General features: G+C 39.8%; 1 protein-coding gene across 1 annotated transcript in view; it reads left to right on the top strand.

The window, feature by feature from the left end:
• The window catches only part of acss3 (acyl-CoA synthetase short chain family member 3), a 70,146-nt gene that overhangs the window by 41,077 nt on the left and 8,172 nt on the right, over window positions 1-20,897 (top strand). The window contains exons 10-11 of the mRNA XM_022218364.2: window positions 19,799-19,894; window positions 20,207-20,270. Of these exons, the coding sequence (XP_022074056.1) occupies window positions 19,799-19,894; window positions 20,207-20,270 (160 nt within the window). The remainder of the gene's footprint in view (window positions 1-19,798; window positions 19,895-20,206; window positions 20,271-20,897) is intronic.

Here is a 20,897-nt window from a genome sequence, read left to right as displayed (position 1 = left end):
TTCAAGTGATTTCAGTGAGAATTGTGGGTTTTTCCTTCTTTAACTGAGGGGCACCAACAATTTTGTCCACGTGTGTAGTTTAGTATGTCATCCGAAAATGGACAAAAAACGCAATTTTTTGTTCAAAAATGGACAACAACATCATAGTTTTGTAAGTCGTCCCAAAAGCCACAAAAAAACTCATAGTTTAGTATGTCATCCGAAAATGGACAAAAATGTCATAGTTTAGTATGTCGTCGGAAAATGGTCAATAAACTTCTTTTTTTCCAAAAATGGACGAAAAAAAGTCATAGTTTAGTATGTCGTCCCAAAATGGACAAAAAATGTCTTAGTTTAGTATGTCGTCCGAAAATGGACAAAAACGTCATAGTTTAGTATGTCGCCTGAAAATGGACAACAAACGTCTTACTTTAGTATCTCATCTGAAAATCGACAAAAAACGTCTTACTTTAGTATCTCATCCGAAAATCGACAAAAAACGTCATAGTTTAGTATGTCGTAAGAAAATTGACAAAAAACGTCATAATTTAGTATGGCGTCCGAAAATGGACAAGAACGTGGTAGTTTAGTATGTGGTCCGAAAATGGAAAAAAAGTCAAAGTTTAGTATGTCGGCACGCGCTGACATACTAAACTTTGACTTTTTTTTTAAATTTTCCCCACATCTCCCCTTTTTGTACCGAATGTTACACCTCATCTTTCACACAATAAATTATGTATGTACTGTATACGCTGCTGTAATATGCCACCACTGGTCTTTTCTACATTAAAGTCAACATGTGATATAAAAAAAAAAAAAAAGTTTAGTATGTCGTCCGAAAATTGACAAAAAACGTCATAATTTAGTATGTCGTCCAAAAATGGACAAAAAACGCCATCGTTTAGTATGTCGTCCGAAAATAGACAAAAAACGTCATAACGTATGTTGTCTGAAAATGGACAACAAACATCTTACTTTAGTATCTCGTCCAAAAATGGACAAAAAACGTCAGAGTTTAGTATGTCGTCCGAAAAAGGACAAAAAAAGGTCAAAGTTTAGTATGTCGTCCGAAAATGGATAAAAACGTCATAGTTTAGTATGTCATCTGAAAATGGACAAAAACGTCATAGTTTAGTATGTCATCTGAAAATGGACAATAACATCATAGTTTAGTACGTTGTCCGAAAATGGACAAAAGCGTCATAGTTTAGTATGTCGTTTGAAAATGGACAATAACATCATAGTTTAGTATGTCGTCCGAAAATGGACAAAAGCGTCATAGTTGAGTATGGCGTCCGAAAATGGACAAAAACGTGGTAGTTGAGTATGGCGTCCGAAAATGGACAAAAACGTCATAGTTTAGTATGTCGTCCGAAAACAGACAAAAAACGTCATAGTTTAGTATGTCGTCTGAAAATGGATAAAAATGTCATAGTTTAGTATGTCGTCTGGAAAGTGGACAAAAACGTCATAGTTTAGTATGTCGTTTGAAAATGGACAATGACATCATAGTTTAGTATGTCGTCCGAAAATGGACAAAAGCGTCATAGTTTAGTATGGCGTCCGAAAATGGACAAAAACGTGGTAGTTTAGTATGTCGTCTGAAAATGGACAACAACATCATAGTTTTGTAAGTCGTCCCAAAAGCCACAAAAAAACTCATAGTTTAGTATGTCATCCGAAAATGGACAAAAATGTCATAGTTTAGTATGTCGTCGGAAAATGGTCAATAAACTTCTTTTTTTCCAAAAATGGACGAAAAAAAGTCATAGTTTAGTATGTCGTCCCAAAATGGACAAAAAACGTCTTAGTTTAGTATGTCGTCCGAAAATGGACAAAAACGTCATAGTTTAGTATGTCGCCTGAAAATGGACAACAAACGTCTTACTTTAGTATCTCATCTGAAAATCGACAAAAAACGTCTTACTTTAGTATCTCATCCGAAAATCGACAAAAAACGTCATAGTTTAGTATGTCGTAAGAAAATTGACAAAAAACGTCATAATTTAGTATGGCGTCCGAAAATGGACAAAAAAGTCATAGTTTAGTATGTCATCCGAAAATGGATAAAAAAATGGATAAAAAAACGTCATAGTTCAGTATGTCATGTAAAAATATGTCGTCCGAATATGGGCAAAAACGTCATAGTTTAGTATTTTGTCCAAAAATACACAAAAACGTCACAGTTTAGTCTGTTGTCCGATAAAGAAAAGAAAACGTCAAAGTGTGGTATGTCGTCCGAAAATGCACAAAAACATCATAGTTTTGTAAGTCGTCCGAAAATGGGCAAAAACATCATAGTTTAGTATGTCGTCCCAAAAGCCACAAAAAAAGGTCATAGTTTTGTATGTCGTATAAAAAGTCACAAAAAATGTCATAGTTTAGTATGTCATCCGAAAATGGAAAGAAATGTCTTAGTTTAGTATGTCGTTGGAAAATGGTCAATAAACTTCTTTTTTTTCCGAAAATTGACGAAAAAAAGTCATAGTTTAGTATGTCGTCCCACAATGGACAAAAAAAGTCATAGTTTAGTATGTCGTCCCACAATGGACAAAAAAAGTCATAGTTTAGTATGTCGTCCGAAAATGGACAGAAAACGGACAGAAAACATCTTAGTTTAGTATGTCGTCCGAAAACAGACAAACGTCATAGTTTAGTATGTCGTCCGAAAATGGATAAAAACGTCATAGTTTAGTATGTCATCTGAAAATGGAAAAAAACGTCATAGTTTAGTATGTCGTCCGAAAATGGATAAAAATGTCATAGTTTAGTATGTCGTTTGAAAATGGACAATAACATCATAGTTTAGTATGTCGTCCGAAAATGGACAAAAACGTCATAGTTTAGTATGTCATCCAAAAATGGACAAAAAACGTCATAATTTAGTATGTCGTCCAAAAATGGACAAAAAACGCCATCGTTTAGTATGTCATCCGAAAATAGACAAAAAATGTCGTAACGTATGTTGTCTGAAAATGAACAACAAACATCTTACTTTAGTATCTCGTCCAAAAATGGACAAAAAACGTCTTAGTGTAGTATGTCGTCCGAAAATGGACAAAAACGTCATTGTTTAGTATGTCGCCTGAAAATGGACAACAAATGTCTTACTTTAGTATCTCATCTGAAAATCGACAAAAAACGTCTTACTTTAGTATCTCATCCGAAAATGGATAAAAACGTCATAGTTTAGTATGTTGTAAGAAAATCGACAACAAACGTCATAGTTTAGTATGTCGTCCGAAAATGGACAAAAAAAAGAAATTTTTTTGTCCAAAAATGGACAAAAACGTCATAGTTTAGTCTGTCGTCCGAAAATGGACAATAACATCATAGTTTAATATGTCATCCGAAAATAGACAGAAAACGTCATAGTTTAGTATGTCGTCGGAAAATGGACAAAAAATTCATAGGTTAGTATGTTGTCCAAAAATGGACAAAAACGTCATAGTTTAGTATGTCGTCCGAAAACAGACAAAAAACGTCATAGTTTAGTATGTCGTCTGAAAATGGATAAAAATGTCATAGTTTAGTAGGTCGTCTGGAAAGTGGACAAAAACGTCATAGTTTAGTATGTTGTTTGAAAATGGACAATAACATCATAGTTTAGTATGTCGTCCGAAAATGGACAAATGCGTCATAGTTTAGTATGGCATCCAAAAATGGACAAAAACGTCGTAGTTTAGTATGTTGTCCGAAAATGGACAAAAAAGTTATAGTTTCGTATGTCGTCCGAAAATTGACAAAAAACGTCATAGTTTAGTATGTCGTCCAAAAATGGACAAAAAATGCCATCGTTTAGTATGTCTTCCGAAAATAGACAAAAAACGTCATAGTTTAGTATGTTGTCTGAAAATGGACAACAAACGTCTTACTTTAGTATCTCGTCCAAAAATGGACAAAAAAACGTCATAGATTAGTATGTCGTCCGAAAATGGACAAAAAATGTCACAATTCAATATGTTGTCCAAAAATGGACAAAAAACGTCATAGTTTAGTATGTCGTCCGAAAATGGATAAAAAAAGTCATAGTTTAGTATGTCGTCGGAAAATAGACAAACAAAATTGTTTTGTCCAAAAATGCCCAAAACGTCATAATTTAGTTTGTCGTCCGAAAATAGGCAAAAAACGTCATAGTTTAGTGTGTTGTCCAAAAATGGACAAAAACGTCTTACTTTCGTATGTTGTCCGAAAAAGGTCATAGTTTAGTATGTCATCCGAAAACTGACAAAAAACGTCCTCGCCTCGTGTGTCGTCCGAAAATAGACATAAAAGTCATTTTTTGTCCGAAAATGGACAAAAACGTCATAGTTTAGTTTGTCGTCCGAAAATTGACAAAAAACGTCATAATTCAATATGCTGTCCAAAAATGGACAATCAACGTCTTCGCTGAGTAGGTCTTCCGAAAATGGACAAAAAACGTCATAGTTTAGTATGTCGTCTGAAAATGGACAAAAAAACGTAATTTTTTGTCTAAAAATGGACAAAATACGTCATTTTTCGTCCGATGATGGACAACAAAATTAATTGTTGAGTATGTCGTCTGAAAATGGACAACAAATGTCATCGTTTAATATGTTGTCCAATAAATCACAATAAACGTCATAGTTTAGTATGTCGTCCGAAAACAGACAAAAAACGTCTTGCCACGGAGGGATGTGTCCTCTAACAAGTAACAAGTAATATAAGTTAAGTGACTTTATCATCACAGGTCGTTTGGGAGTCAGTCCTCATCTAAAGGCAACTTAGACCAGAATAATGTGAAAACTTGAAACCTGCATTGCACAAAGCAGCAATGTAGTAGAAAGCAGAGGCTAAACTTTTAAAATGAATTTGTATATTTATAGATTTGAGGATTTTTCAATAAAATTCTAATTAAAACTGTATTTTTGCACATCTTTGAACATGATTGGAAGGGATTCGTGCTGTTTGTTGGACCAGTGCTTAAAATTTGGGATGCATTTTTTATGATTTTTGTAGTCCGCCAATGAACGTGACAGAGTTATGTGACAATCAACATACATTTGTCCATCCGTCTGTCTTTCTGTGCACAACATTACTCAAAAATGGACTAACAACTTTGGCTAAAATTGTCACTTTTTTCACTCATTTTGTGTCTCATTATTGTAATATTTTCTCTTGTTTTTGTTGTTTTTCATCTTTTTTGTCTGACTTTTGTCATTTTGATCATAAAGAAAAACACGATATCATTCAGTTCCAGATACCTATGACTAAATGTTTTGTATTGCTATAGACACTCTGTGATCTTTAAGTTGTGTCTGAGGCATAATGTTGTTGAAATTGAATTTGTTTTTCTTAAGAATTCCAGGTTGCTCGTAATGTTTTGTGCAAAGACAGTTCCTTAAATGTGAACATCTTTGCACGAAAGAAAAAGGAAACATTTGAAGTTGTGTGTTTTTTTTTTTATAGGTTATTATGCTGTGATTTTACTGGTCCGGCCCACATGAAATCAAATTGGGCTGTATGTGGCCCCTGAACTACGATGAGTTTGAGACACCTGGTCTAACTGAAATTACAAGTTTTTGAATGAAGTGAAAATAAAAATGTCTTTGGAGATTTCCTACACCACATCAGGGTTGCTCCATTACTGGGCCAAGTGGAAAAGCTAAATTACTGATAAATTAAATAAAATATTTGTCACTGGAGTTGATTTCTGATACCACGCTTTTGAAGCTCTACCTCACACGGCTCCTCTCTGACAGAATTTTGAAGCTCCAGCTCTTCAGTTGCGAAGCTGCTGTGAAATTTTTTATTTATCAAACAGAATATTTGTTTTCCAGCTCCCGTTTAAAGATGCATCATCCAATTCATTATCTTTGACATCGTATCCCCCCCTCTAGTGGAAACAGTTCATCAGCTGTGCCAGGCGCGTACAGCTGAGAAAGATTAAAAAAGGACTCAGGGTTTAGTTCATTTTTATCATCCCATCCCTGAAGGCTTCCCCTACCTTGCAGTCAACAGTGGATTTCTCCTGATTGATAAACAGCCAGACAAAAGGAGCCAGCGTCAGTCTCTCCCTAGCAAGTGAGGACGGTTGGAATAATGAAAGAAAGTCAGCTGATTCAAAACAGTCACTCTGTCATGGATTTATTATGGAGAGAGGAAGAAACTTAGCTATCACCAATGTCTGCTGACAGTTTATCTGTGGGTTGCGTGCCAACAAATGCAGGGGGTCCTCGGTTTATGACATCCTTGACCTTCGCCATTTTGTCATTACATCAGATCTAGTTACGTGGAACTAGTTGGTGAGCGGAGCGCACGATTATGTCGTCATGCGGCACAATAAGACAGCTTTGTTTACATTCTCCGGTTGTACGCCACCTTGGATTGTGCTACACAACTTTTTGCCCTTCATTATGGCTCTCAAATGTAAGTCAGAATCTTCTGATAGCAGTGCTTCGAAGAAAAGGAAAGGCATCTCCATGTGTGCCATCTTTACTGCAACGTAAAAGCTGCAGCTGCCCAACTAATTAAACTTTGTGCTTGCATAATGAATCGTGAGTCGTATCAAACTTGACTTCTTTACTGTGGCTCTTGATACATACCACAGAGTGAAAACTGCAACAAAAACGGAATAAAACATCATAAATACATGTAAATAAATCATTTTAACTGAACCAGTAAGTCCAAAAATGAAGTTAATTACTTACGACATTGCCTCTGTGGCGTTTACAAAGTAGAGAGCTGTGCATCCAGAAGAACATGTACATGTGTAAAGCTAAACATCAAAACAGCGGACAATAAGTGACAACTGAATAAAGGCTTTTGCAAAATAGAAGTACACATTTAATTCAGCCTTTAGGGCAACACACCATGAAAGTGAAATTAGATTTAATAAAATGCTCGGAACACCAACAAACATCGGCATTATTAGATGAAGTTGTAAAGACAGTTCAATGTTCTGTTGTTGTCTTTATAAAAGGACTCATACATGCATGAAAGTTGTTATTTATGACTTTCATGAAGAACTGATCAATATCGTTGCACATAATGGCTTTGTTTACATTTTCAGAGTCCAGACTTATGGCAACAATCAATTTTACATCAATCTGTAGGAACGGAACGCTGACATAAGTCGAGGACCCTTTGTATATAGTTTTCATCACACAAACTGGTTTCATCTTTTTTGTCAGCACTTGCATGCAACTTCAACTTTCTTTTCTGGAATCATTTAATCGTGCTAACAAGTTCATCGACAAGAATTTGAGCACTTTAGATTACTTTTTTACTCTTGCTAGTGCAGGAGGGATGAGTTTCCTGATGCAAAGTGAAAGTGATTTGTGTGCTCGTTACTCCCATGTGGAGCAGACTCAATCATTTCAATCATTTCAGCCTCCATCTGTCATCTCGTGCTGATTCATCTCCAACCCAGACATGACATCACACAGCTCCTTTTTGTCCTCCTCCAGCTTTCCAACTTTAATTATTATCATTTTGCCTCAATGTATAGGCTGCTATATACCCAAATCTATACGCATAAATTAACCTCCTTTACCGTAGACACTTCATCCATGCATGGTCTATATTTGAGCCACCTGACGCCACTCTCAGTAAAACTCACTTCCCCTTGCATATGTGCATATGAGAAAATTTCTCCCATTTTGAAGCCTGATAATAATCTCAGTGCTATTTTAAGACCCAAGTGCCATTGGAAAAGAGGGGGTGGAGGGGGTTGATGATGAAGGTTGCTGATGTCACTGGTGTTGCCTGGCAACAAATGTGTGTTTCCAGTTGGCAGGTTTTGGCTGCTTCGCTGGTAACGGACGGACCTACAGTGTTTTAGGTGTTCCTGTCTCCCGGTCTGGCTCTCTGTCTGTGTTTATTTTTGTTACTCTGACAGACAGCAGATGCCTTTGCACCTAGAATGGAGTTATCTCCAAAAAAAGAGAAGTGAACCAGACCTTCTCAAAGAATCCATCTTGTCAAGTAAATTGTAGATTTGACAGTTTCTCCTCTTGGCCTTTCCAAATGCAGAGCTGGCAAAGAAGTGTTGTCTCCACATCGCTGTCTTCTCAGAAGGGTTGTTTTTTCAGCCTCCTTGAAAATACCATCCTCTCACCTGGCATTTAGTACCTCAAAAGACACAGTATGATGTTGGATCGGGGGTTAATAAGGAATCTTAGCCAGAAACCAAAGAACTCAACAGGAATATTACTTGCTGCAGAGTTGATTTAAATCTGAATCTGCCAGAACCTGCGTGATGCCTTTTAACGAGAAGTTTCTCAGTGGTCAGCTCATTATCATAGTGGTCGTAACCTTTTCATGGCTCTCACGCATCTGTGGGGGTGCTGCTGTCTGAATTATTTACTTTGATACAGTAGATAATTCAAAAAAAGAAAAAAAGTTTAATAGAACTAGTTTCTGATGTGACTGAACCAGCCCTGTTTTGAGTTTATGTATTAGGTAAAGTTTTGTTTAGTTCTTGAAATCAGAGCTGAATTCAGATCGTTTAAGAGCCCGTTAGTCATGTGGAAAGGATACAATAATCTCAAGTATATTCACATAGAAAGTTCCATTGTTCAAGTTTGGGCCCCTTGGTTCCATTTAAAGGGTCATTCTAATACCACAGCATGCAATGGTTCTTGAACACTATTGATTTTCAATGTTACAACAGTAGGCCTCCCTGTTCCTTTTGATCCATCAATAAAATGTGTTTGAAGTTTGTTGTGGAGGAACTTTTTGGCCTCCACGGCTCCCACCTGAACTATGATCAGCACCATTGTTATGACGAGAAATGTAATCTGTGAGTCACGCTTTGCTGCCACCATCATTACTAAATTCACAAGTGGAAGAGTGGGCTGCACAGTGGCTTGGTGGTTAGCACATTTGTCTTGTAGCTAGAAGATCCCTGGTCTGTGTCTTTCTGCATAGAGTTTGCATGTTCTTCCTGTGCATGTATGGGTTTTCTCAGGTACTCCAACTTCCTCTCACAGTATATTATATGGATGTAATATCCATCCATTCATCCATCCAGCTCATTCCAGGCATCTGTTTCCTCAGCAACTTTCCTGTTCTTCCTGAGGAATCCGGAGGTGTTCCCAGACCAGATGTGATATATAACCCATCCAGCGAGTTTTTGGTCCACTCTGAGGTCTGGTCTTTGGTGTACGTGCTTGGAAATTCTCCAAAGGAAGTCTTCCAAGAGGCATCTGAATCAGATGTCCAAACCACTTCAACTGGCTCCTTTTGAGCAGCATCTTTTTCCAAAACGTCTCATTCTAAATACATGGGTACTCTTATAAAAGCATTCACTCTCACAGGATTTTGAGACCTGGCTGCAGGGAATTGCTTACATTCAGACTCAAGAGCAATTGTGAGCTTGGTAACTGATGGTGGCAGTAAACCCCAGCTCACAGACTGCATTTCTATTCATAACAGTGGTGCTGATCAAGGTTGAAGTCACGGCTGTGGAAGGCAAAAATTTCCTATACAACAAACTTGGAATAGCTTTTCTTGATGGATCAAAAGGAACAGGCAGACCTGTTGCCGCAACATTGGAGACCAATATTGTCGAAGTACCACTGCATGCTGCGAAATTACAATGACCCTGAAATGGAGCTATGGGGTTTAAACAACAAGCAACTCATGAAAATCAAATTACACTTCAAATTATTATGTAATATTCATATATCCACTTTTAATGTGCACTAAATGCCACAAAACTTTGTATGATTTTTTTCTCAGAACTGAAATAAATTAGTACCTCTGCTGTCTGTAGTTTGACCACCCCTGCATTTCCATTAAACCCCTCAGTAGGATACCTATAGCGTGTATTTGTTGACTCAAACGTATGCGCTGCTATCGTAAAGTGATCACCATTTCCCTCGCTTTGTTAATATTCCTTCCCACACCTCCTGCATATAGACCAGCTCCTCAGTGTCTGCTTTTTAAAAAGAAATCAGAATCCATCTCATTAAATTATTCCTGTATCATGCTCCCCTCCCCTTGTGCTCCTGCCCACCTTTTGGGAGAGGTGTGGGGAGCCTTGGCTTTGTACCTCATGTCATTCAAGAACAAACACTGAAAAACTGCTTGTCATCGACTCGGTCTCATTACATCGCTGCACAGACAGTAGCGCAGATGTCGCGGCTCCTGTAATTACATCTCCGAGTGTCGAGGTGCCAGTTTTGTGTTACCTTATTGTTTACTAGGGCTGCTGTCATCGACTCTAACCGGGGAATTCGCTCGGCGTTCATTCCGAGCCATTGTTACGTTTCTCTGCCGAGGTTTTTTTTCCAAGGCACAAGATGGGGGTCTTTCATTAGCAAGTTAAGTAGTGAATTTGTATGCATAAACTTAGCTCTGAGCGAATGAGCCGCGCTGTCTGAGAAGTGATAAGGGAGCCAGTGTTTTTAGTTGATGGAATGAAATTGCCCCTTGAAGAGTTGGAGTTGCAAATGAGATGTGTGCATGTGTGTCTTCAGTAGGCGGCATCATCAACCTTTTGCAGCTACAGTAGCATCCTCCTCCTCCTCGTGCAGTTTTACTTAAAGCTTTACTTTACTTAACTTTTCCTCACTTGTTATTTCTCTCAATCAGAAAAGCCTGACTAACCACGCCTTTGGTTTCTACCTGTGTCGCCTCCTCAGCAGGCTTGCAGTGATGGTTTTAGCCTTAGCGGCCTAAGCTGTTGTGTCCAGCACAGACTCCTAGCAGAACTAATCCCACAGGTTTGCAGTGAGATTTGTTTCACACTCATTTTTCCCAAATTCTGAGAGAAAACGCAATCATCTGTCTTAAAGCTGGGCACGTTTTGCATCGGTGCGTGCATTTCTGTATCCTCCTGCAAATGATTTCCTCTTCCAAAATGTCTTTTTCACAGCTATTTGAGATGAGGTATTTTTGATTTCTTCCACAGCAAAGCAAAACTGGTGTATCACAAAGAAAGAAATGGTGTGAAAGAAACCTTATTTCCGTTTCTGGCCAACCTGCTCTTAATGTATTCTCTCTTTTTGTCTGTTCTCATGTCCTCATTCTCCTTCAGTTCACCATCTTTTATAATGACCTTGGGTCGACTGTCTTTTCTAGATCCCAAACCAAGTTACCCCAGCAACCACACATCACCAGGACAACCTCAAGCACTGCTGTGCATACGTGTGACGTACAGCGAGCACCCCGAGCTATTTCTGACAGGGTTGTTGTTGTACATGACACATTAAGTGGTGTTTGTGTGGTATACTCTGCAGGTACTCTAGGTTAGAACTAGTTTCCCTGCTGACCTTCCAACAACAAAAATGGTGGATGCGACCAAACAAAAAGTTCAATAGCACTTCCAATGTTTGTTTGTACTCTGCATCTGTGCTGGCAAATATTTTTACGGAATATTAATAGAAGACGGATGCACAAACATATCATCAGGCAGCAGGTGCAAGGAGCACCACTCACCTGACGCTCACATTAAATGTTTGGGTGTCGCAGCTGTATGCTCAGAAGCCAGCATACCAGCTCAAGTGGCCTTTAACAGATTTTACCACATCAGCGCATCTGAAAAATGTAAGTGTTAAATACACACATGGAGAAAATTGTCGGTACCCTTCTGTTAAAGAAAGAAAAACGCACAGTAGTCACTGAAATAACCTGAAATTGACAAAACTAATAATAAAATAACATTTACTGTAAATTAACTAATGGAAATCAGACATTGCTTTTGAATTGTGGTTCAACGGAATCCTTTTAAAAAAAAACAAACTAATGAAACTGGCCTGGACAAAAATGATGGCATCCCTAGAAAAGATTGAAAATAATTTGACCATAGGGACATGTTAAACTAAAATGGTTCCTGTCTTTAGCATCAAAGGAGTCTTCAAATTTGTAATCAGTCAGTCTGCCTATTTAGAGGGTGAAAAGTGGTCCCTGAGTTGAAAAAGTTGTCCCAGGAGATTAGAGAGAAAATCGTGGAGAATCATGTTAAAGGTAAAGGCTATAAGACCATCTCCAAGCAGCTGGATGTTCCTGTGGCAGTTGAACATATTATTCAGAACTTTAAGGTCCTTGGGGCTGTAGCCAACCTCCCTGGATGTGGCGGCAAGATGAATTGAAGAGATGGATAGAACGAATGGTAACCCAAGAGCACAGAACAACTTTCAAAGAGATTAGAGGTGAACTCCGAAGTGAAGGTACATCAGTGTCAGATCACACTATTCGTCACTGTTTGAACTAAAATGGGCCCAATGGAAGGTGATCGAGGAGGACACCACTGTTGAAAGCAAATCCTAACAAAGCAAGACTGGAGTTTGCCAAAATACGTATTAACCGGCCACAATGCTTCTGGGAGAATGTTCTTTGGACAGATGAGACAAAACTGGAGCTTTTTGACAAGGCACATCAGCTCTATGTTCACAGATGCAACAGTGAAGCATATCAAGAAAAGAACACTGTCCCTACTGTGAAGCATGGAGGAGGCTCTGTTATGTTCTGGGCCTGCTTTGCTGTATCTGGCATATGGTGTCTTGAATCTATGCAGGTATTCTAGAGAGAAATGTGCTGCCCAGTGTCAGAAAGCGTGGTCTCAGTCGCAGGTTATCGGTCCTCCAATAGGATAGTGACCCAAAACACACAGCTAAAAACAGCCAGGAACAGTTAGAAACAAAACATCGGACAATTCTGAAGTGGCCTTCTATGAACCCTGATCTAAATCCTATTGAGCACCTGTGGAAGGAGCTGAAACATGCCGTCTGGAGAAGGCGACGTTTAAACCTGAGACAACTGGAACAGTCTGCTCATGAGGAGTGGGCCAGGGTTAGACTGAGAGTTACAGAAATGGCTTGATGGCAGTGATTGCATCAAAAGGTTGAAAGGTTAAATTTAGGGTACCATCTTTTTTGTCCAGGCCAGTTTCATTAGTTTTGTTTTTGTCAGTTTGAGGTCATTTCTGTGATCATTATTGTTTTTTTTTTCTTTAATGGAAGGACACCAACGATTCTGTCCGTGTGTATATTTATTAAATGATCGTTTGGCGGTTTTGAAGCACAAGAAGCAAGCCGAAGCAACATCACCCCCTAAAACTTTGCACTCTGGTTGTGTTTTTCACCTCTTTTGTGATGCAGTCCCAATATTCATGCTTCTTTCCGCTGTCTCCTCCAGTTCTTGTAGGAAATGTCTGTCTTTGTAGCAGCTACAGGCTCCACTCTGTTCCCTCACACTACCTTAGTCTGCCTGCCATGGTGCACTGAGTTATTCTTGCTACCTTCTCTGAGGCTCCCTGAACTCCGATGCCATCTTTTTACTGATAATTTTGTGAATCAACATTTCATCAATATTTCATCGTTGCAGATAGATTGCACTTGGGCGATGAGTGTGCTCGTCTCCCCGAGGTTTTCAGGGTTGACATTGTAAGATCAGAGCCGACACTAAAGTCAGCCCCGCTTTTGCCCTTCAGTCAGTGTTGCCCGCCTTTCATGTAAGCTCTCCAGACAGAGTATGGTTGCTTTGTTGGAGGAGAAGACTGTTATTTCATCTGTTGTGTAGGGCTTGAGGAGTGGCAGAGAGAAGAGAGAGTGCAGGATCAGAGAGCCATTTTTGTTTTTCTGAACAGCAGTTCCCCTCCGAGCTACTCGTAATGAGCAAGGCTGCTCGATAGCTCCTTTTTCAGCTGAAAAGGTGCCAGTGTATTGCCCGTCCCGCTCATCCAAACGCATCCTCCGACAACTCTCCCCCTCCCCCTCCCCCGGCCCATTCATCACACTCAAAATGCCTCTCACTGCCCAAGCTCATCTCCAGCAGGTCGAAAGAAGATTGATTTGTTTGTGTAGAGAGGGAAAGGGAGTGGGAGAGGAGCAAGGAGCAGAAGAACGGAAAAAGAGTGAGGTGGGAGCCAAGAAAGACGGATGCCAAGGTGTGTTTTGTGTTTGTGAGCAAGTGCCAAAGACTCCGCCAGTCAGGCAAGCACAAAGACAGTCACACAGCATGAGCGTGTGTGTTCAACTCCGATCCAAAGATATTTTCACTGCTTTTCACTCACCTCTCTCAGACTATGATGTGTACCTTTCTTATCCGGCATATTTAATCTCCTTTGTGACTAGAATAGTAGCAGTATAGGTATTTTATCAGTATCAGCTCAGTGAGAATTTTCTTAACCTATAAATGGACACATTTTGGACAAATAACCACATTGGAGAAAACCTTAGTAACATGTTGATAAGTTCTCAAATGTCAGGCTGTCAAAAATGTTTCCAGGTAAACAAAATGGTTTAATCATTTTTGTATTGGTTTTGTCTGAGCCACAGGGCCTAGCAATATAAATGGATTATGCCTCGTTAAGATCTATTATGTTTTATATCAGGGGCTGAGGAAGGAACCCTTCGAATTCTGGGCAAACATCTGAGTCAGCCGAAATGGCGTTCCGTTCCTGTCAGTGTACAATCATTCATCTCTACGTGAGACCGAATGTTTTGGTGATGCAGCTAATTATCATTGGAAAATCTTTGCTTTGTACATGTTTGATTCAGTGCCTGGAAGCTGAGCTGCCAATTGCCGTCGTCCTGTATGCCTTGTAAAATTTCAAGGTCCAATTATATTGTCTTTTTTCATTTGCGTTTTGAATTTACTGGCGGGCCCTGAATGGCTGCCAGCGAGTCCTGGCTCTTGCTGTAAACAGCCACGTTTAAACACTCCACTCATGCTGTCATGGTTCAGTGGTTATGTCAAGCCTTAATCGACGCGCAGTTCAGTAGAGCCTTTAAAGGACCCTTATGACGCCCTTCAGGGTCAGACTGATGTACTGATTTGCCATTGCTGGTTCATTATTTAAAGTGGATAGAACAATGTTATCCATGTCTATGGTGCTTATATGTGGCTAGCAGTTAGTTGGCTATCATTTAACTTTATAGTATTCTGTGATTAAATTCAGTTGCTTTTTAATGTTCCATAACATGTGTCATTACCATTCCTGGGTCGAGCGTTGTGATGGATGGATGTATGGAAAGATAGATCTGTAAAATATACAGTGTGGAGAACATGCCATGTCTAAAGATGTAAAAACAAACCTATAATGTGCAAAATGACATAAAACCTAAAAAAATATCTTGATAAGCATTTGGAACATCATTGTAATACATAGCAAATGTATAGAAATAAACATCCATTACACAACTGCCTCCTGCACATATAGCACAGTGGGGTTACTTGTTATTCCTGTCCATTAAACAGTCTGATGGCAGCTAATGGAAAGCTCCTCCTGTAGCATTCAGCCCTGCAGCCTGTGACTAAAGGTGCCCTGCTGAATCACCTCCAAGGCAAGGAGTGGATGTGAGGGATTCCTCGTAACCGAGAACCTTCTCAGCTCTGTCACTGTCTGTGTAGTGTCCATTTAATGATGCAGCTGGCCTTCCTAGTCAGTTTATTAATCCTTGCCCAGCACACCACAGCTATGAAGCTGCAGTCTGAAAGAAGAAGCACAAAAGAGGTAAAAAATGTCAGTCTAGACGACTTCTTATATAGCACCTTGATGTGGGTGATCTTGTCCAGTTTGTTGTCCAGCTGGAGACAAGTTCCACCCCAGTACCTTAAATAGTAACTGGAGCAAGTTTGGGCTCTTCCTTGTAAAAACCCACAAACCTCTCATTAGTTTTGATGATATTTAGTCACAGATGATTGCGAATTGCTGGTCTACATAGAAGGATTTTTCAAACAGTTAACTGCTGTTTTAGGGCATAACTATGTCCTATAAAGTCTTCTATCCATGTCTGCAAAAGCTCAAACATTTGAAGAACATGTGGCAGAAACTGTTGCCCCATGAACCTTAGTTACCCGACATGCACCATCTGACTTCTTTGTCAGATGATGCATGTCTCAGACTTAAATCTCACTAGTTTGGCCGCCAAACTTTAATGTCTCAAACTTAAATCTCAAACTAAATCTCTCTTGCTTGGTCGCCATTTACAAAGTGTTGATGAAGTCATCAGATGAGGAGTGTCTGGAGGCTCAAGACGTGATCATCTTCTGTGAAAGGATAGTAGCTTGAACATAGGAGGAGACTATATTGAAAACCCTCCGAGTTCCCAATGAAGCACCAGTACTCCTCCTCACCCCGTCTCTTAATGGATCGAACAACTGCCAAATCATCAGAGAATTTCTGGGGAATAAAGCTAAAGACATCAGAAATGTCTAAATGTAGTCACTCTCAATGCTAGAAAGAGGAGGATATGGTTCTGCACTGCAGGTTTAATCTTCTTACAGTCACTAATCAGGACTCCTCCACTGTTTTTTTGCAAGTTACAGCTTTCATTCATTCTAGTTCCATTGAAGTTATTCATCGAGCAGAGTGCTGGACCTAAAGGGAACGCAAAGGGCAAGATGGTTCAACTCTGTCTTGACCCTTGTCTCTGAGTAGGTGGATAGAATGCCCCCTTAAGGCATAAAAATATATCATTATTGGTGGGTTGCTGTCAGTGATGAGCTTTGGACCCTGCAGAGAGCTGCTAACTTGTCACTAATGAACACTAATGGTTGCCATTTCAAAGGTCATTCTTATTGGGTAATGTGCTCAATTCTAGATCCCCTAATCCCTCCTCGTCCCCGTCTTTATTTGATAACTTAATCTCCCCCCCTTAACCAGCAGCAGCAGCCTCCTTTCCCTGAGCTCCTGTCTTAAAAACGTGCTTTGCTGCAGTTGGAAGTGGATCTAAAACTTTTTGCACTTGTTTGATTAGCAGCAGAGGGAAGGTGACTGTCTCCATCCATTTTACTGGGTAGAACCTGCATCTCAGATAGATACCTAAGCCAATTACTGCATGTCTTGGCCCACGTTTACCGCAGTCTTCCAAGATCTATCAAGTAGTTAATGATCTCGGGCATTCAAGTATTACCAAATTTTGGAATTGCATCCATTGTGCTGCAGCAGTCTGTGATTCTGGAGATAACTTTTTGATACTGAGCAAGTTAGCATGTTTAGATGTACCAGATTTAGCATCCCTCTCGATCCTGCTGCCCCCTCTCTAACCATCTGTCCTCCTTTTTGTCAGTCTAGCACATGAGCACAAATGTGCACGAGCTTGAACATGCACAGGACACGCTTGAATAGTGGTCCAAGATATTTAATTTGTTTCCTATTTAAAGAGCCAGGATTGTGTGAGACCACCAGATTTTTTAAGGCACACACACAACAGGCAGCTAGCACACTGTAATATACACTAGCGCCCGTCCAATATATGTATATGTGTGTATGTATAAATGGTTTTGAGTATTTTCTGTCATAAATACAAATAGACTAGTAATTAGTTTTCTAATCTGTGTTCTATTAGCTGCAGTGTTAAACAGTCTTGGCAAATCAGGACCAACCACAAGAACATATTTATGCATTTTCTGCATCACCCACTGAATGCATGTAGGTTTCCGTGGCAACGCGGCACATGTAATTTGTACGACTAAGTGCTGCTAGCATATGTCTCAACAGGTTTGCAGAAATAATGTGTTTGTTCAGCTGAGAATCTGTGTTGCTCACAGAAAATATACTCAGGAGAAGAACTAATGAAAGAGTGATGCTTATTATTTAAATCACAAGCTCTGTACATGAGCTGCTCCCATGGACAGAGTTTGAGCTGTTCTCATCATGATCTAGGAGGTTAAAGGAAATCCACCTTCATGACATTTAAACTCTGACTTGAGGCTCAACATATCTCTGAGAACCCGTGTCTCCATGAGTATGTCCCCCTTGTTTTGTTTGTTTTCTCCCGTGTACATAAAGATGCAAATCCGTGCTCAGATGCTCACAGGTGGCGCTGATGTAAGAGACCCCAGCCAAGACAGGGAAGAAGACTGGTAACAAGTGCACATGAATATAAACAATACAGGTTTTGCATGTTTTATGAGGACAGAAATGTATTCGATGCATTTGTTAGATGTCAGGGATACACTCTGTGCATTTTGATGCCGACTGTAAACAGAACCACCGTGTGTTGACAAGAAAACTCCAGAGGGCACCTTTAACTCTGGATGTCCCTTTTGTTTTCAAGTAATTTCTCTGCCGAGGTTTTCCACTTCTGCTCGCTTTCTCCGGTTTTAGCTGACAGGTGCGTCGCCGTGGTGACATCTTGTGTTGCTTTAGCTTTCCCTCAAGCTTTAATGAGGGGTGTGTGGCTCCTTTTTGCATATCGCTGCCGTATTGACTGAGTTGTCATTTGCATAGCTGGCTGGCGAGCGTCAATGTTTTGCCACTGGCCTTTGCCCTCTCTGAAGACACTTCTGCTAGCGCTGACTGTATATTTTAGACAAATACGTGATTGAAATTGTATACTCTCCCTCCTCCGAGTAATAAATGACCCCATTTGGTTTTGCATTTATGCCAAGAGTGCATCATACCACCACATCCACTTCCCATAGGGTAGAGTGATTACCATGTGTCCATATAAATTTGCATTTTAGTGGAGAAAAATGGCAGCACGAGTCATTTCAGCTGCCTCTTGTTTGTAAACTGTACGTGCCAGTAAGTCCATGGTCTGGCTGTTAATGAAATGCTACAAATCTAATCTAATGTTTAAGTCTGGGGTGGCCAACATGCGGCCCGCGGGCCAAAACCGGCCCTCCAGAGGGTCCAATCTGGCAACTTTATGAAGTGTAAAAATTATACAGAGGACATTAACTGCTAATTGTAAATTTGTGAAACTGTAACTTTAAAATAATTTCTAGACCGTGACAAGTTGTTTTGATCATAAAGTAAAAATACTAGATTGGTCTTTGTTCTTTTGTTGTTTTTCTAATATTTTGTCTGGTTTTTGTCATTTATTTGTCTTTTTTTTTTGTCTGATTAGTCGTTTGTCTCATGTTTTTGTGGGTCTGTGTTCCTTTTTTGTCTCGCTTTTGTTTTTTGTCTTATTTTTGTCATTTTTTCTTTTCGCTTTACTCGTTTTGTGTGTTGTTTTTGTCGTTTTATGTTTTTTTTTTCGCTTCTGTTTATATTTCAGTCACATTTTTTCTCACTTTTGTTAATTTTGTCTCATTTGTGCCATTTGTGTATTTTTTTGTCATGTTTTTGTCGTTTGTTCATTTTTATGTCGCTTTGTTACTTTTTGTCGAATTTTTTGTCTCTCTTTTGTCCCTAAATGCAAATCTTTTTGCACTAAAAGGAAAGATTTGGAGTTCTGGTTATTTATTGGTATTATGCTCTGACTTTACTGATCTGGCCCATTTTAGATCAAATTGGGCTGAATGTTGAACCTGAGCTAAAATGAGTTGAACACCTCTGGTTTAAATGAACAGCAGATGAAGCTCCATATGATTAATCTCACCCCTTGTGCAGACGGCATGAATGAGCAGATAATGTTAACTGAAACACAAGCTGGGGAAATGAAAACACAGAAGCAGACAGCGTATTTTTTGGAGAGAACTCGATGAACACCCGCCGACTGTTTCTTCACAGGCCGCGCTTTTAAATTTAACACCGAAGACAGATGCTGATGTCGAGCTGCTCTGCTGCTGTGTGATTTCTGATGTAATCTCCTAAACTGGATCGATTCTGTTATTTCTTCGCCGGGTGGGCTGGAAAGGGCCTGCCGGGCGAGTCTTTGTCAGAAAATGGAGCATAGCTGTGCGGTGGAGTCGGGAAGAGCCCATAGGAGCTGTCATAGTTTTGTGTAATGTAGGTTAATGCTGCTCATAGAGGCAAGGCAGCACAATGATACTCTCAATAAGACGTTATCAAAGGGGTTTACATGTAGAGGAGGAAAACTGTAAAGCTGCTTCAGAACTGTGGTGTTACACTGTACATCCAGAACTCTGGTGGTTTGTCTTTGTATCATGAAATATGAATTTTAATGAATATATACCTCCCTCTCTCTCTTTCTCTCTCTCTGTGTCTCATCAGAAAGTGGCTCAGCTATCTCCTCCACTTGTATCGGTCTGGGAAACTCACTCACGCCACCTGCAGGCCAGGCTGGCAAACCAGTTCCAGGCTACAATGGTAAGAGATGATGAATATTCCTGCTACAGCACAAATGGAACGCATCAAACCTGTTCTACCTATCAAAAAGACGCCTCTGATTTAATGTGTTTGTAATCAAATCTTCCTGTCAGGCTGTTATTTTAATCTGCTCATGTTCAAACCGCTACCCCTCAAGCGTACGGATACAGTCGGCCATAACAGGAACGGATAAAAATTTAGCAACTGCTTGTAATTCCCTGCAGAATGTTTAATCTTTTTTGCACTTCCAGTTTGCCAGTGGGTGATACACCGCCTCTGAATATGAATTGCTTCTTCTCCCCTTTGCACTAGTCACAGTGATCGATGATGACATGCAGGAGGTGAAGCCAAGAACCCTGGGAAATATTGTGGTGAGGTAAGCTGAGTGGATGTGTTCACAGGCGTGCGAGGAGCTTAGTTAATGCTTTGCCTTTCTTCTGGGACTCACACGGATGCACCGTGCTGAAAAAACGACGTCTGATGAACTGTCCGCAAACTAATATAGGAAAAAAAATTAAATATGTATATATATATCTTTTGCAAAAAAAATTCTACAAAGAAAAATATAGTAAAAACATGAGGAAAAAAATTGCATGAGCTGAAAAGATTGAAGCTTAGATTTCATTAATGCGTACAATCTACTTATATGTAACATTTTCAGCTGTGTATGCGTGTATCTGTGTGTGTGAGAGTGTGGGCACCGCTGAGTGGACTTTATCAAAAGCTCCAGTGGTCAGCTACAACGCTTATCTTCCACCCTGCTGCCTATCTGTTGTCACTCTCCAACCCCACTTCCATGTTGTTTGTAACTGCTGGTAATGACTCAGTGCCACAAGGGAGTTCCAAGAATCTGCATGTACAGTGGATCCAGGAATAATATCAGGCTGAGCTCTAAACCGACAGGAACAGCTGTGTCGATGTGCTGACTTGTAGAGAAGTCTGTGCCGGTCTCTTTCTTAGATTCAAAAGCTGTATATCCGCAGCTTCATAAAGTTGCTTCAAT

The sequence above is a fragment of the Acanthochromis polyacanthus genome, chromosome 1, assembly GCF_021347895.1.
Source record: "Acanthochromis polyacanthus isolate Apoly-LR-REF ecotype Palm Island chromosome 1, KAUST_Apoly_ChrSc, whole genome shotgun sequence".
NCBI classification, from domain to species: Eukaryota; Metazoa; Chordata; class Actinopteri; family Pomacentridae; genus Acanthochromis; species Acanthochromis polyacanthus.
Note: the sequence above shows the minus strand (reverse complement) of the source record. Positions and strands in the feature narration are given on the sequence as shown.